The following is a 14,260-nucleotide window of genomic DNA, read 5'->3' as shown; positions in this document are numbered from 1 at the left end:
ATCTCTGTAGAATCAAGATCAGATGTAATTCCAGGAAAACTCCAGCCTGCACCTGGAGGTTGGTAACTCTACTACTGTTTGCCCATCCCTGTGTCTCTAAATCTCTTTTTTTTAACAAGTTGCACTGCACTGTATCCTGTATCTTGTACTCAGACTGTACTGTATGCCTCTCCCATAGTGAGCTGCTTTGAATCCGGTTTCCCCTCCAGTAGAAAGATAGCTATGTCCTTTAGTATAAGTTTATTTTTATTCCATTTACATTTATGTCATCTCTACCGCATTTTTCTCCCCAAAGTGGCTTACAACTTTGTCTCCTCCTCCATTTTATCCTCACAACAACCCTGTAAGGCAGGTTAGGCTGAGAGATAGTGGCTACCTCAAGATCACCAGCACGCTTCCGTGGCAAAGTGGGCATTCGAACCTGGGTCTCCCAGACCTTCTAACCACTGCATCACAGCTGTCTCTCAGTAACATACAATTAAGTAAATTGTGAGTGTGGCCTAACTTGGCAAAGATTCTTGGGCCAAGGAGCCTCCTGTGGCACCAAATAAATCCCCAGCTGTGATTTCAGAGGGACTTGCACAATGGATCGGGCTGGCCAGCTCGATTGTGAAGACGACGTTCATCAGCTTGGAGCTGTAGTAGGCCTGGGTGCAGCTTTTTGGCCACTCTTCACCGGTCAGGAACCTGATGTTCACTGTCCCCTTGCAGTGCACGAAGGAAGAGACGTTCACAATCCGTGCGGGGGCAGAGGCCTTTACGGTGTCTGCAAGGACAGGGAGGGAGACCAGCTGTGGGCAAAGGGACAAAGAGAGCAGGAAGGAGGTCTCTCACTGGCAGACCCTCCACCCCAAAAGGCACCCACGCACTTGGCTTTCTGCAAGCCTCTGTCCAGCTTCTGTGCATGGACGGATCGACAGCCAGGAGACCTTTGCCCTGCCTCTGCAAGCAGCTGGAAGCAAGCACCTCTCTTAGGGTAAGAAATGCACCCATGAGGACTCACGTCAAGAGCCAAAGGAGATCCCTGAGGGGGCAGAGCTAAGCTCTGTCTCGTTCAGCAACACATCCCATTTGCCCGACAAAGAAGCCAAAAGTGAGAGATCACGGGAGGAGACGGATTCACAGGCTTCATACATTGACCCCAGAGGGAATGAACCAAACAATGGACTTCTCATGCCATTTATGAACTAGATTACCATCTTACTTAGACTCCCCGCAAAAGAGGGGGAAATGTCCCCTGTAAATATCAAAGTAAAGTCTAGACCTGCTTTGGACTGAAATACATTATGTATACTTTAAGAAGGGGAATGTGGATTTTTGCTACGGTCTCTTTAATTAGAGAACGCTTGCAATAACTGCTGGTTGCATAACTGTGTTGTAAGATTTAATGGCCAGAGAACGAGGTCAACACTCTGCAGCCCTGAGAATGACACGAGCGAGCACTCCTTCCATGAATTTTGACGGCACAATGTGGTAAGAAAAGTGATGAAGCCAAACTGTACTAGAAATGTTGTATAACTTTTAGACTTATGAATGATGTCTTTTAAATAGTCTTTTGTAGGACCACAACTCAACACAACTATGAATGAAAGCTTTTCCCCCTTCTGGAAGACTTCATGCAAGCAGAAGTGGGCGTGTAATTCTGGAAACTCCCGTTGGGTTTTGACTTCTAAAATACTGATGCAAAATTGACGTAGTTGTTATATTGTATGAACTGTATAGAATCATAGAATCATAGAGTGTTAGATGAATGAAAGCTTTTCCCCCTTCTGGAAGACTTCATGCAAGCAGAAGTGGGCATGTAATTCTGGAAACTCCCGTTGGGGTTTGACTTCTAAAATACTGATGCAAAACTGACTGGTAGTTGTTATATTGTATGAACTGTATGGAATCATAGAATCATAGAATGTTAAGAGCTGGAAGGGACCTTGCAGGTCATCTAGTCTAACCCCCAAGCAGCACTCTGCAGGAGCAGAGCCGAAAGAGAGCCCTACAGCATACCCGAAAGAGGGTCGTCCAGCCTCCGCTTGGAAACGTCCAGCGAAGGAACACCCACCACCTCCCGAGGCAGACTGTTCCACTGCTCAACCACGCTTACAGTCGAGAAGATTCTCCTGATATTTAGCCGGTAACGACTCCCTTGTAATGCCCACCCATTAGATCTAGTCTTGCAATCTAGTCTAGTATGTTATTGTTATATTGAAGGTACTGAATATATATACCTGATTAGGATGTTATAAGAACACACAATGCACTTTATAGAATGTTAATTATAAACAGAACACATTAATTTACAAACGTTTCTTGCAGTGTATATTTATTCGTTACTTGTCTGAGCATGTGGCAATAGCAATTCTTATCAACTTATCCACTTATTCCTAGAGTGGATACATCAATAAGAATTGTTGTTGCCACATGCTCAGACAAAGCAATCCATTGTGTGTGAGCGATAAAAGAAGGTATTTTCCTACAGAATCACAACTGATAGTAAATATTTTAGCAAATATATCTTTATTGACTCATCATCATCATCACGGATGTTTTGTTTGGGATTCCCGACAAAGAAAGCTGACCCCAGGAGGCAACAGGAGGCCCACAGGCATGGGGGTGCCTATGCAGGGGTCATTTCCTGCAGGAGCGCACAGGAGCGGAGCTCCAGCAGTAAAGAGCCCAGGGGGCGGGCACATGCAACAAGCCCCACCCCCTGCTCCCAGCAGCCCTCAGTCAGAGCAAGAAGCAGCCAAGTAAGTTGCAGAGCCCGTCCCCCGGTTCAAAACAGTCCAGACGCCAGTGGCACCTTGAAGACCACGTTTTATTCAGGTATGAGCCCTCCCTCCTCTGCGAGGACAGATCTGCACCTCCCCCCCCCCGCAATAGCTAGCAATCCAAAACAGTCCAGTGGAGCCTGAGCGGTGGGTGTTGCCTTCTGACACACTTCCGGTGATGCCAGGGGGTGTGGCATATGCAAATAAGTCATGCTAATGAGCTCCTGCACCTCTTTTTCGGGGAAATGACCCCTGCCTGTGATGCCTCCCCCCTCCCTATGAAGCGCCCGCCTAGCTAGCCGGACAACCGAACCAGGTTGTGTCTGTAAACCTCGAAGGGCTCTCCCAGCTCCGTCAGCAATGCTGCCCGGACATCTTGGATCTTCCAGGCGGGGGGGAGCTTTGATACTGGAGCAATGCACAGCGCTTCGGAGAGAGTCCAACTCCCAGACACAAATCCTGACCTTTCTTTATTATTTCCAAACTGCCCCGGGTGCTGCTCCCCCCCACACACATTTCCACCCAAGCTGACCTTTGCTAAGTGCTGTTCTTGGCCAGTGGCTCTCAGAACGGGGGGGGGATTCAGGAAGCCGAGGGGTGTCCCCCCCCGGGGGCCTTACTCTGCCTGGAGGAGAGGCCACTGAAGACAGGCTCCCACCCCCAGGGATGACCGTGCCACCAGGGGCCCCGACAGGGCATGGAAGAGAAGGCTGCCTTACCCAGAAGCAAGCTGGTGAGCAGGAAGGGGCCCAGGACATTGGTGGCAAACATCTGTTCCAGGTCCTCGGCGGTGGGGGCCACCGGCAAGCCTGGAGAGGGAGAGAAGGCAGAGGAGCGACCTGGGACGGGGAGGCGGGAGGTCCAGGCACCCAGCCGGTCCAGGGCAGGGGGCTGACTCCCTTCCCGGCACCCATGAACCTGCACTGCTGCTCCCTAGAACTGGGTGGTGCAGCGGCTACTGTGCCAGACGAGGAGCTGGGACACCCCTGGGCGGAATCCCCACTCCTGCCCTGGAGGCTCCCAGGGTGCCTCTGGGAGGACAGAACAATAGAAGCTGTTTTGGGAGACCAGTGGGGGGGGGAGAAGAAGAAGAAGAAGGAGGAGGAGAAGGAGAAGGAGAAGGAGAAGAGGAAGAAGAGAAGAGGAAGAAGAGAAGAGGAAGAAGAGGAAGAGGAAGAGGAAGAGGAAGAAGAGGAAGAAGAGGAAGAAGAGGAAGAAGAGGAAGAAGAGGAAGAAGAGGAAGAAGAGGAAGAAGAGGAAGAAGAGGAAGAAGAAGAAGAAGAAGAAGAAGAAGAAGAAGAAGAAGAAGAAGAAGAAGAAGAAGAAATTGGATTCATACCCCATGGCCCTTCACCACCCAGAGGAGTCTCAGAGTGGCTGACAATCTCCTTTCCCTCCCCCTCCCCACAACAGACAGGCACCCCCTGTGAGGCAGGCAGGGCTGAGAGAGCTCTTGACAGAAACGGCTTTTTTTCAAGGACAGCTCTTGTCAGAACTACGGCTTGCCCAGGGGCATCCAGCCAGGTGCCAGTGGAGGAGGAGGGGGGAATCCAACCCGGCTCTCCCAGATTAGAGTCCGCGCACTTAAACCACGACACCAAACTCCCTCTCAGAGAGGGAGGGGGTGCAAGTCAGCTAAATAAAGCAAAGACAAATGAACCCTACCATGTGTCTTTGAACGCTTGCTGGCCCTCCCTTCCTAGAAGGAGAAAGTTCCCCTTGGCCTCCTCCCAGTAAGCATGTGAGAAGAGCCCAGCTAGATCAGAGGGAAAGGGGTCCATCTCACCCAGCACCCTGATTCCAACGTGGGCAGCAGTCAGGTGATTCTCTGAAGCTTAACAAATAAGGGCTGTAGACTGACCGCCCCCAGCCCCGCAGTTGAGGGCGCTGAGTGATTATTCACCGGACGGAAGGGAGGGAGGAGAGCCACAGGGCAGAGGGGCGCAGGAGCCCTTTGAGGGCCTGGCCAATTGTGGTGGGCAAGCCACACCTCCAAACCTCCTGTGCCCGCCTGGAGCAGCCCTTGTAATTCTGCCAGCACTGCAGGGGCCTCTTGGCTCAGCTTGGCTTGCCCCAGGACTCTCTCTGCCCCAGGAAGGAGAAGGAGAAGAAAATATTGGATTTATACCCACCCTTCACTATGCAAAGGAGTCTCAGAGCGGCTTACAAACTCCTTTCCCTTTCCCTCCCCACAACAGACACCCTGGGAGGTGGGCGAGGCTGAGAGAGCTCTTGACAGAAACTGCTCTTTTTCAAGGACAGCTCTTGTCAGAACTACAGCCTGCCCAAGGTCATCCGGCAGCTGCAAGTGGAGGCGTGGGGAATCAAACCTGGTTCTCCCAGATTGGAGTCCGCGCACTTAACCACTACACCAAACTGGCCCCCCCAGCCAAACACCGACACACCAGGGCGCCTTTGCCTTCCCACCTGTGATCCCTGCATTATTGACCAAGATGTCCAGCCGGCTCTCCTCCTTCAGGAACTGCCTGGCAAAATCTCGGACGGAGGCCATGGAGCTGACGTCCAGGAGGCGCAGGCGCATGCTGGGGTTGCCGGTGGCCCTGCGGATCTCGTCCAGCGCAGCCTGGCCCTTCTCTTTGTCCCGACAGGCCAGGATGACGTGTGCGTTCCTGCGGGCCAAGTCTAGAGCGATGCATTTCCCGATCCCTGCAAGGGAGGGAGGGAGTCAAAAGCCACTTTGGGCAAGCAGACTGGGATGCCGCCAGGCTCCTGGGGGAGGCGAATGCATGCCCAGGCAGGGGTGATTCCAAACAACAAGGGGGAAAGGACTAGTGTCACAGGAGTCCCAAATACACAAATTCCACTAGTAGAAAACACCATCAAAGATTGCCAAAGCAATATATTAAACCATTACAAAGTTGGTGGTGTCACAACAACAACATTAGTGCATACTGTCACTATAATAAGGCATAAGATACTAATATTTTCTCCTTAGAAGATAAGACATAAAGTCCATGTAGTCAGTGTAACCTGACAGGAGGGGTCCCCCACAGCCTGTGCCTGGGGGCAGCCGAGGGTAGGGATCCCGCTCCTGACCTTCGATGGGGCACCACTGGTGCCAGTGCCAGAGGTTAAGAGTCTGGGAGTGCTCCTGGATGACTCCTTAACTATGGAGGCCCAGGTAGCAGCCACTGCCAAATCAGGCTTTTACCATCTTTAGCTGATCAGGCAGTTGGTTCCCTTCCTCTAACGCAACAACTTGGCAACAGTGATCCATGCAATGGTCCCCTCGAGACTGGACTACTGTAATGCTCTCTATATGAGACTGCCCTTGTCTCAAATCCAGAAACTGCAGTTTCTGTTGCAGTTGGTGCAAAATGCTGTGGCCAGGCTTCTGATGGGTCTCTCTATACAGGAGTACATACAGCCTGTGCTAAAGGCATTGCACTGGCTGCCAATAGCATACCGGATTCATTTCAAGGTGCTGGTTCTTACCTTTAAAGCCCTTTATGGTCAGGGACCTACATATCTGAGGGACCTCCTTTCCCCACATGTCCCCCAGAGAGCACTGCAATCAGCGGGCTCAGAACTGACTGGCCCTCCTGGGTCTTAAGGAGGCCAGGCTGTCGACAACCAGGGCCAGGGCTTTCTCAGTGGTGACTCTGTTCTGGTGGAATGAGCTCCTGGAAGAGATCAGGGCCCTGCGGGACCTCTTAAAGTTTTTCAGGGCCTGTAAAATGGAGCTCTTCCACCAGGCCTTGGGGAGCCGCCACCACCATCGATAATTAACAATTAACAGTGGAATGAAAGAGAGCCCTGTATCCCTGGAATTTCCATCAACAGCCTAAAGGACATCAGTCACCTTAAGGACAATAAAAAAGGAAGATGGGTGAGCCAACTTTGAGTTGGGACTATCGAATAGTGGCTGCCACCATCAAATTAATAATGACTACTAGCACTTTATTACGCCAGATGGTTTTAGAATTGTTTGAATTGTAATTTATGTTTTAATGTAACTTATCTCTTTTCTTATGTAAACTGCCCTGAGCTGGCTCTGGCTGGGAGGGCGGGGTAGAAATTCGATAAATAAATAAATAAACCCAACTAGTCACAAAAATTGGTTCCCTAGTCTAAATAATCAAATTCCTCCTCCCAGTCATCCCCTCATAATCATTAGTCAATATTATAACCCTGCTAACAATAACATTAATTAAATTAACTATACCAGATTATTATTACATTAGAATTAACTTTAAATTTATACTAAAATTCTAATCCTTATCAGTCAGCTAGGAAGTCATGGTTCCCAACTAACAAATCTTGTAAGTTTCCAACCAAGATTATGGAGTGGATGGGAGTTATTAACAGTGAAATATCTTCCGTGGGGAGGCTCACAGTATGTGGAGGCACCCTGAATGCATAAAGTAGTCTGAACGGTGTTACTTTTTTTGGCTTCAAGCCTTAATCAGTACCAATAGTCCTCTCGACTGGTTGTTAAGGCTGCATAGCTGGGATAGGAGTAAGGCTGATCTTTGAACTTCAGAGAAACCTCAGAAGTCCCAAGAACCTACGAGGACCTCTCGAAACACCTGATCCTGCTCCAGGTTGCTTGAGGTTGCACGAACCGACCCGGAGGCAGGGCTATTTTTGGGCAGGAACACACAGGAACGGAGTTCTAGCTGGCTTCAGAGTTGGCCACGCCCACTACAGCCAAGATCTCTGTGCGTGTGGATACAGAGGGAAGGCCTAAAGAGCAACCCCCCGGCGACTCTGAGGTGGGCGGGCCAGGGCCCCCCTGGAAGGATTGGGGAGGCCAGGGAAATGCATTGGGGGTGTGGCCTAATATGCTAATGATTTTCTGCTGTTGGGTGTGGTCTATTATGCTAATGAGTTCCTGCTGGGCTTTTTCTACAAAAAAAGCCCTGCACAGAGGTATCTGGGGTGTCTGTCCATCCAATTAGATCAACAGTAGGTGGGCTCAGAGCCAGGGCTGGCCCGAGGCGAGGCTGCAGGCTACAGGTGCCAACCTCCCGGTGGGGCCTGGAGACCGCCCCACTGGGAACCCAGCAGGAGGCCCTGGATGGGGCAATGGGCCCTGGATGGGGGCACCGAAATTCGTCTCCCCCCACCAAAAGCCAGCGCTGATCCCTGAGGCTCCCCTCCATGTCCTTCCCACCTGCCCGGACCCTCTCCAGCGACCCATGGCTGGTGGGTAAAGGCGCCGGCAGAGCGGGCGCATGAAGAGGGGATCCACCCCACTCGTCCGACGGGGCTGGGGAAGAAGCGCCCTGGGGGGAGGAAGAAGCTGCTAATGTTCAGGGGCTGAATCCTGTTCGTGGCAGGTAGGTTGGCCGGCCATTGGGTTTGAGGCCGGGAGCCCCCCCAAGGAGGCTCTGCGTGCTGGCGTCCGAGGTCCCTTGGAGTGCGCCGCCGCCGCCGCCTCTTGCGCGGAGCCAGCTTCCCCCCGGGCTGGCTGGGAGTCGGCAGCTGAAGGCCGGGGCCTCGGGCGACCGAGCCTTGCCGTCGGAGAGCGGCATGGCAGGGCCTACGCGGGCGGGCGGCCGTTTGTCGGGAGGAGAGCGCCAGCCGGCTGCGGGGGAGGGGGAGGTAGCCCCTGGCCCACCTGCCAAGGGCGGCACTTCAGACCCCCTGGGCTGGCGGCCAGGCAGGGCCAGATCTAGTCCCGACAGCGGAAGAAGAGATTGGCTTCATACCCCACCCTTCACGACGAGAAGGCGTCTCCGGGCCCCAGAGCAGACTCCCTGTGGGGTAGGTGGGGCTGAGAGAGTTCTTTCAAGAGAACGGCTCCCTAGAGAACTTGTGACTGACCCAAGGGCACACCGGCAGCTGCATGCGGAGGAGTGGGGAACCAAACCGGGTCCTCCCGCATTAGAGTCCACGCTCATAAACAGGACACCCAGGGCCGGCTCACTCACTAGGCGAACTAGGCGATCGCCTAGAGTGGGACGGCCCTTAGGGGCACCAAACTGCACCCGGCTCGTACTCTGGCAGTTTCTTGATTATTTGTGTTTTTCATTCTTCCTAAAATGCATTTATTTTTGAAAATTGGTGGGCCTACGGGGGGGGGGAAAGGGATTCTCGCATAGGGTGCAAAATAAGCTGGAGCCGGCCCTGAGGACACCAGACTGAGGCACTAGCAGCATTGCTTGGCCCAAGGGTGCTTATTATCGCCAGGAGGGGCGGAGACGGGGGGGGCTGGAGAGGGTTCTGGCCTCCTTGGCTGGGGCCACTGAAAATCAGGGCCTGTCATAAAGGTCATTGCCAAGGGGGAGGGGCAGGCCGCTGTCGTCATCGGAATCACAGGGCTGTTTCAGGGCTCTGGTTCCCAGGCTGAAGACTGCCACGGGGTCTCTCCCGAGGACCAGTTTGTCGCTTTGTGCAAGCAGGGGTGGGGGAACATCAGAGAGGAGAAGTTGTCAGGCTGGTGAAGTCGGGCTTGGCTCCCTGCAAAGTTATGGCAAGCAAAAGCAGCTTCGCGGCACTGGTACAGAGAGCGTCCGGGGTGGATGTCTGTCCACAGTCACACCTGTTTGTATCTGCAAATTGCTCTGGATGCTGGAAGGTTCTGAGTGACAGGCGTTTTCGCTAAAGCTCAGCGGTCTGAGAGCCACAGAGCTGGAAGGGGCCCGACCGGCCATCTTGCAGGTTGTGTCCCTGAATCAGCCCCATCGAACTCACACAGGCAGAGGTTATAGAAGCAAGCCCCGGCTGGGCCGCTGCCCGTCACTTCCCGGACCTGAGCAGCCATCGGCTGACTGAGGAGAACCGCAGAGATGCCGGAGGGAGGTGCTGTTGGGCCCCCAGTGGGTCCAGCCAAGTACAGCCCTTGTCCCCCCCCCCCCTCCTGTTTGCCAGCTGTTGGGTATTACAAGTTGAAAACACTCAGTATATCTGGGGTTAAACGTTTGTTTATGTTACTCACAGGAAGTCACATGTTTCTCATGTAACCAATGTTGTTTTAGGAGTACAAGCCCGGGGGAATTTCCTCCCTGATCCAGGGATTTGATTGGGACTAAAGTGTCAAGGTGTATTACCATTTTATGGCTTCTCTTCCCGTCTTTGTTTTTGGTGTTCTGAAGAAGGAGAGCAGCCATTCTCTCTTCTAGTCTTTGTAGTGTAAGGATGTAGTCGATTTAGCTCTGTTGTTATTTTCATCCCAGTTACCCTTCCCATGCTAGAATTTCGTAAAAACTTTCTATTTTAATCACACATGGACTCTCAGTCTGAATTATTTTACTCTGGCTCTGCTGGACTATCTTATCTCTGCTAAATACCATTTTTTTCAATATCTCACTATCACCCAACACCAGCACACTGTTACCATGTGACCATTTGCATTTGCATATTGCCTGTATTGTGCTTATGATATGTTGCTTATATGTATATATATCTGTGCCTTTGAGAGCCTGAGGCTCATTGCCATGTGTGTATGTGTTGCTATGGACTGCAATGGCAGGCCTTACACCCCGAGGCTGCCCACAGTGGGGGCCTGACAGGGATGCCTGCCACCAAGCATTTCGCCTGCCCTGGAAATTTCCACTGTGCCTTGGTCAAAAAGCAGATGCCTGCTCTGGAATGTTGCAATGTGCCCCAGTACCAGCAAGGTCACCGTTTGGGGTACACAAGGAGACGCTTGGATGAGCAACAGGCTTGACCAGCAGTGATGGACGGTGGGAAGAGTACAATTCAACCTCGTTATCTGGCTTGGCATCGAAAAGACAACATCCTTTATTGCTTGGGTACCCAACATCTGGCACAGCAAAGGAGTTGCTGTGGCAACGGAGGTGCAACCATCACCAAACGGCCCCGCTTTGATGTAGGATAGAAGAATCTGCATATTGCCCCCTACCCCTCCTAAGACATCACCCCCTGCCCAACCTATAGTTTAGGAGTAGAGGACGAACCCCAAGTTTTATGATAGTCAGGGACTGCCCCGAAAGGGAGCTCTTAAAAGGAGAAGCAAGCCTTTGTTCTCCGGCTAGCTCACCCTTACCCCTAGTTTGCACTAAGGTGCTGCAGGTAACTCTTAAGTTCCCCGGAGTCGCGACCAGGGAGCGCACACGTGGCTGTGGCTGGTCCCAGTCTTTGTGTGTCTAGAGTCCACCCGCTGTTGCCTTGGCTGCCCTTCTTGGAAAGAGGAGATTTCTTCTCGCAGTTGGATCTCAGATGAGTATGATCATATACCTCAGAGTCATCCCCCTTGTTTAATGCTTTTGTTGTTTTTCATGCTTATTGTTTTCTTACCTATTGTAACTAAGGAGCTTGTGTGAATTTGTACGCTTCTGTTTTGGTATGTCTGAACATTTACTCTAGTAAAAGACAACTTGATTTTAAACCTAGCTGTTGTCTCTCTTCCTGGAAAAACTAGCGAGCTTTCAGCACGCCAATCCGACCTCTGGATACACGGGCTTTGAACTCACGCACCGCCCTCCCCTGTACTCAGGGTCCATCTGGGCGTCCCAGAACCGATACCGGTCCGGTCCGGTCCGGGTAACAACACCCACCTCCTCAGCAGGTGGACCCCACAGCCTTTCCAGCACTCAGCCCCCAAGGCTGCAGAGCCCCACGATAAGCCCAAGGGCTGCTTGTGGAGGAACGGAGACCCCTCCCAGCTGCTCTGTCCAAGCCCCCCCCCCACCAGTGCTCCACAGGGATGTTCATGAGCTCCCAGACATGGTGGTGGGAGAGAGTCCCTTTCACAGCCACCTCTTGTTGAAGGTTTGCTTCTGCCCCAGACTGAGAGGGAGGGGGGCTCACCCCTCCGCCCCAGGGGCCGCGCATTGTCCGCTGAGGCCAGCAGTTCCCTGGAGCCAAACCTGGTTTTGTCGGCTGGGGGGGGAGACCAGGGTCAGGGTCAGGCCCAGCCGTTCAGCAAAGCTCCTCTAAGCAGTCACAAATCTGCAGGCCTTGGCCGAAGAGGACTTTGGTTTTTAAAAACTGAAAATACTTATTTTTTTCCCTTTTATTTTAAAAAATCTAACTGGAAACTGACCCTGATTGTCCGAAAGCGAAACCACCAAGCATTGTTCAGGGGATCACTAACAGTTGCACAACTGTTATCTGGCACGGCTGAAGGTTCTACAAATGCCCCGTTCCTAACAAAGACTGCTGGGCCAGGTCTCAAAGGTGCCTCCTGCCTGCGGAGGGAGAGAGTTTGGCCTCCAGGAGTCACTCCTGCGCGCTTCACACAATGACGTTTGTTTTTGGACTGAGTCGGGAGTCCAGGGGCACCTGTAAGGGCAACAAAGCTTTATTCAAGCAGTATAAATATAAAAGTTGGTGGTTCAGTTACATATTTATGGCTAATCCTTAAAAACTGTCGACCTATCAATTGCCTAAATCGTTTCTGAACAGGCAAAGACCACCCCAACTGGGCAACTCCTCTCCTGAGCCCTTGCTGGGCTTTGATGGGTTGAAAAGCATCAGCCCCAGGGCAGAACAGGAAGAAGAGCACTTGGCACAGAAACCTCTCCATGAGGAGGACCCTGGGAAGAGAGGGCAGGGCTCTTGGCCAGGCGGAGGCACACACACACACACACCCGGCTGTCTTTTGTCCTTAACCAACCACCACCTTTGTCTGTGGGAAAGCACCTCCAAGTCGCCTGGCTGGCCTCCTGCGGCCCCCCCCCCCCGGAGAGCGGGTCAGTGGGAGAGCTGAGGGCTGCTGGGCAGCAGCAGGGCCCCAGGCAGCATCCGTGGCAGGGTCCGTGGCTCGTTCACAACCTTCTCCACAGCAACAGCAGGGAGAAACGGCACCCGGGGGGACATGGGTTTCAGCTCCTTGCGCGTGCCCTCGGTCTCCTCGGGAGGGGCAGCCGGCCTGACTCCCCGCCGCTTGCTGCCTCCTCGGCCCCTCATGGTCACCCCCGGAGCGAGCTCCACGTGCTCCGCCAGCAGGGTGGGCTTGACAAAGATGAGGCCGGTGGGCTCCAGAGTCCTCCCCTGGGGAGGAGGGGGGGGAGCCATCTGCTCGGGGAGCCGCTTCCTGCTCGCCCTGGCCAGCCCACCCCCCAGCCCCACCATGCACGTCCGGTCCACGGCGTCTGCCCCCACCCGGGGGGGCCCAGGGCGAGGGCGCTGCTTGCAGCGGCCTGAGACGGTCTTGAGGGCCTCTTGCCGCAGGGACTCCACGTTCGGGTCCACGACCTCCACGGAGGGCTTGACCCAGCGCTTGGGCAGGCGGGCGGGGTCCAGCCGGGGCACCGCCGTGATGTTGCCGGCCTCGTCGTAGAGCACGTCCTTGATGTTAGGCGGCCGGCCCAGCTGGATCCGCAGCAGGTTGCTGCAGGAGTGAGGCAAGAGCTGGCGGGGACTGTCCGAGGCGCTGCGGGTCCTCTCCTCCGCGGAGGACCAGGAGGGCTCTTGCAAGGGCCGCGGCTTCTCACACTTGCTGGGCAGCTCCTTGCGGCTCTCCAGCCAGGTCGTGCTCTGGGAACCTCCCGCACCTCCTTTCCTTCCCTTGGAAGAGGTGCTGGCCTGAATCAGGGAGGAGGAGTCCAGCGGGGTCCCCGGCAGCCCCTTGCCAAGTCTGGTCTGTTCTTGTGAGGGCTGCCAGGACAGCACCCGGGGAGGGGGAGCAGCACCCCCCTCGCAAGGCACTTCCAGGGAAGCAGCAGCAGCAGCAGCTTCCTCGGGGGGTACAGCTGGAGGAGCCTGGAGAGACAGACACAAAGAACGGGGATTCAGAACTGCAACACACAAGTGCGCAAACCCACACCCGCCGTGCCTAGTTTAGGCCTTGCTGCAGTATTAGTGTTGTGCATTTTAAAATGGAAGGGGCAGGGTCACTGAGAGTGGGGGACACACACACACACACAAAATTCCAGGGGCTGTGCTCAGCTGGAGGGCCTCTGAAGCCAGCCTCACGCTGCACTCACATTCTAATGCAGTTCTGACTGCAGCCACAAGGGATGCAGCAGGGAAGGCAGAGGGCAGTCATAAGCAGTATCGGCTATGTTTATTAGGAAGCAGAGGGAAACCCTTGCTTCTCCGATCCTGCTAACCCCATCAGCCAAGCCAGCAGTGGAGCAAGGCAAGACCAACCAGGACAAGCGAGTGTCACTGCCAGGATGAAGCCTCCTAACAAGGTCCTTTTCTTCAGTGGTCTGTGGTTTCCCTCTTCCTTTACTTCCACCCAACTCCTGAACAGCCAGATCTTGGAAAGGAGAAAGCGACGAGGGAAGAACGGAACAAGATCTCACAAAAATATACAACCGTGAACACTTACTCATAATCAAATTGCTTCTTTACATGAATAGCGTGTATAAATTTTCATAAAGAGTGCAACAATCGAAAGTCACGTCATCTTCATGCCAATATCTCTCTTCATTGTGTCAGACTCCTCTTGGCATCATAATAAGCACACTTTAGGGAAAGGTAACTTTATTAGAGCTGAAAGGTGCATAACATGGTCACTGTTCAGAATGGGGCATACAGGCAATGGCTAAGCATAAATTAGTGATAAATTAGTTCAAAAATTATACTCTAAATTTCTAGACAAGGACATGGAGAAA

General features: G+C 53.2%; 2 protein-coding genes across 2 annotated transcripts in view; both read right to left on the bottom strand.

Moving 5' to 3' along the window:
* Positions 1–9,495, bottom strand: part of LOC107117628 (retinol dehydrogenase 13) — a 17,152-nt gene extending 7,657 nt beyond the window's left edge. The window contains exons 1-4 of the mRNA XM_015419778.1: positions 9,426–9,495; positions 5,193–5,432; positions 3,485–3,574; positions 582–766 (exon numbers count right to left, since the gene is read on the bottom strand). Of these exons, the coding sequence (XP_015275264.1) occupies positions 582–766; positions 3,485–3,574; positions 5,193–5,432; positions 9,426–9,495 (585 nt within the window). The remainder of the gene's footprint in view (positions 1–581; positions 767–3,484; positions 3,575–5,192; positions 5,433–9,425) is intronic.
* A 2,894-nt stretch (positions 9,496–12,389) lies between these two features.
* The window catches only part of LOC107117627 (chromosome unknown open reading frame, human C2orf81), a 15,075-nt gene continuing 13,204 nt past the window's right edge, over positions 12,390–14,260 (bottom strand). The window contains exon 3 of the mRNA XM_015419777.1: positions 12,390–13,400. Within this exon, the coding sequence (XP_015275263.1) occupies positions 12,390–13,400 (1,011 nt within the window). The remainder of the gene's footprint in view (positions 13,401–14,260) is intronic.

This window comes from Gekko japonicus, unplaced genomic scaffold (genome assembly GCF_001447785.1).
Source record: "Gekko japonicus isolate JY-2015 unplaced genomic scaffold, Gekko_japonicus_V1.1 scaffold2109, whole genome shotgun sequence".
Classification (NCBI taxonomy): Eukaryota; Metazoa; Chordata; class Lepidosauria; order Squamata; family Gekkonidae; genus Gekko; species Gekko japonicus.
Note: the sequence above shows the minus strand (reverse complement) of the source record. Positions and strands in the feature narration are given on the sequence as shown.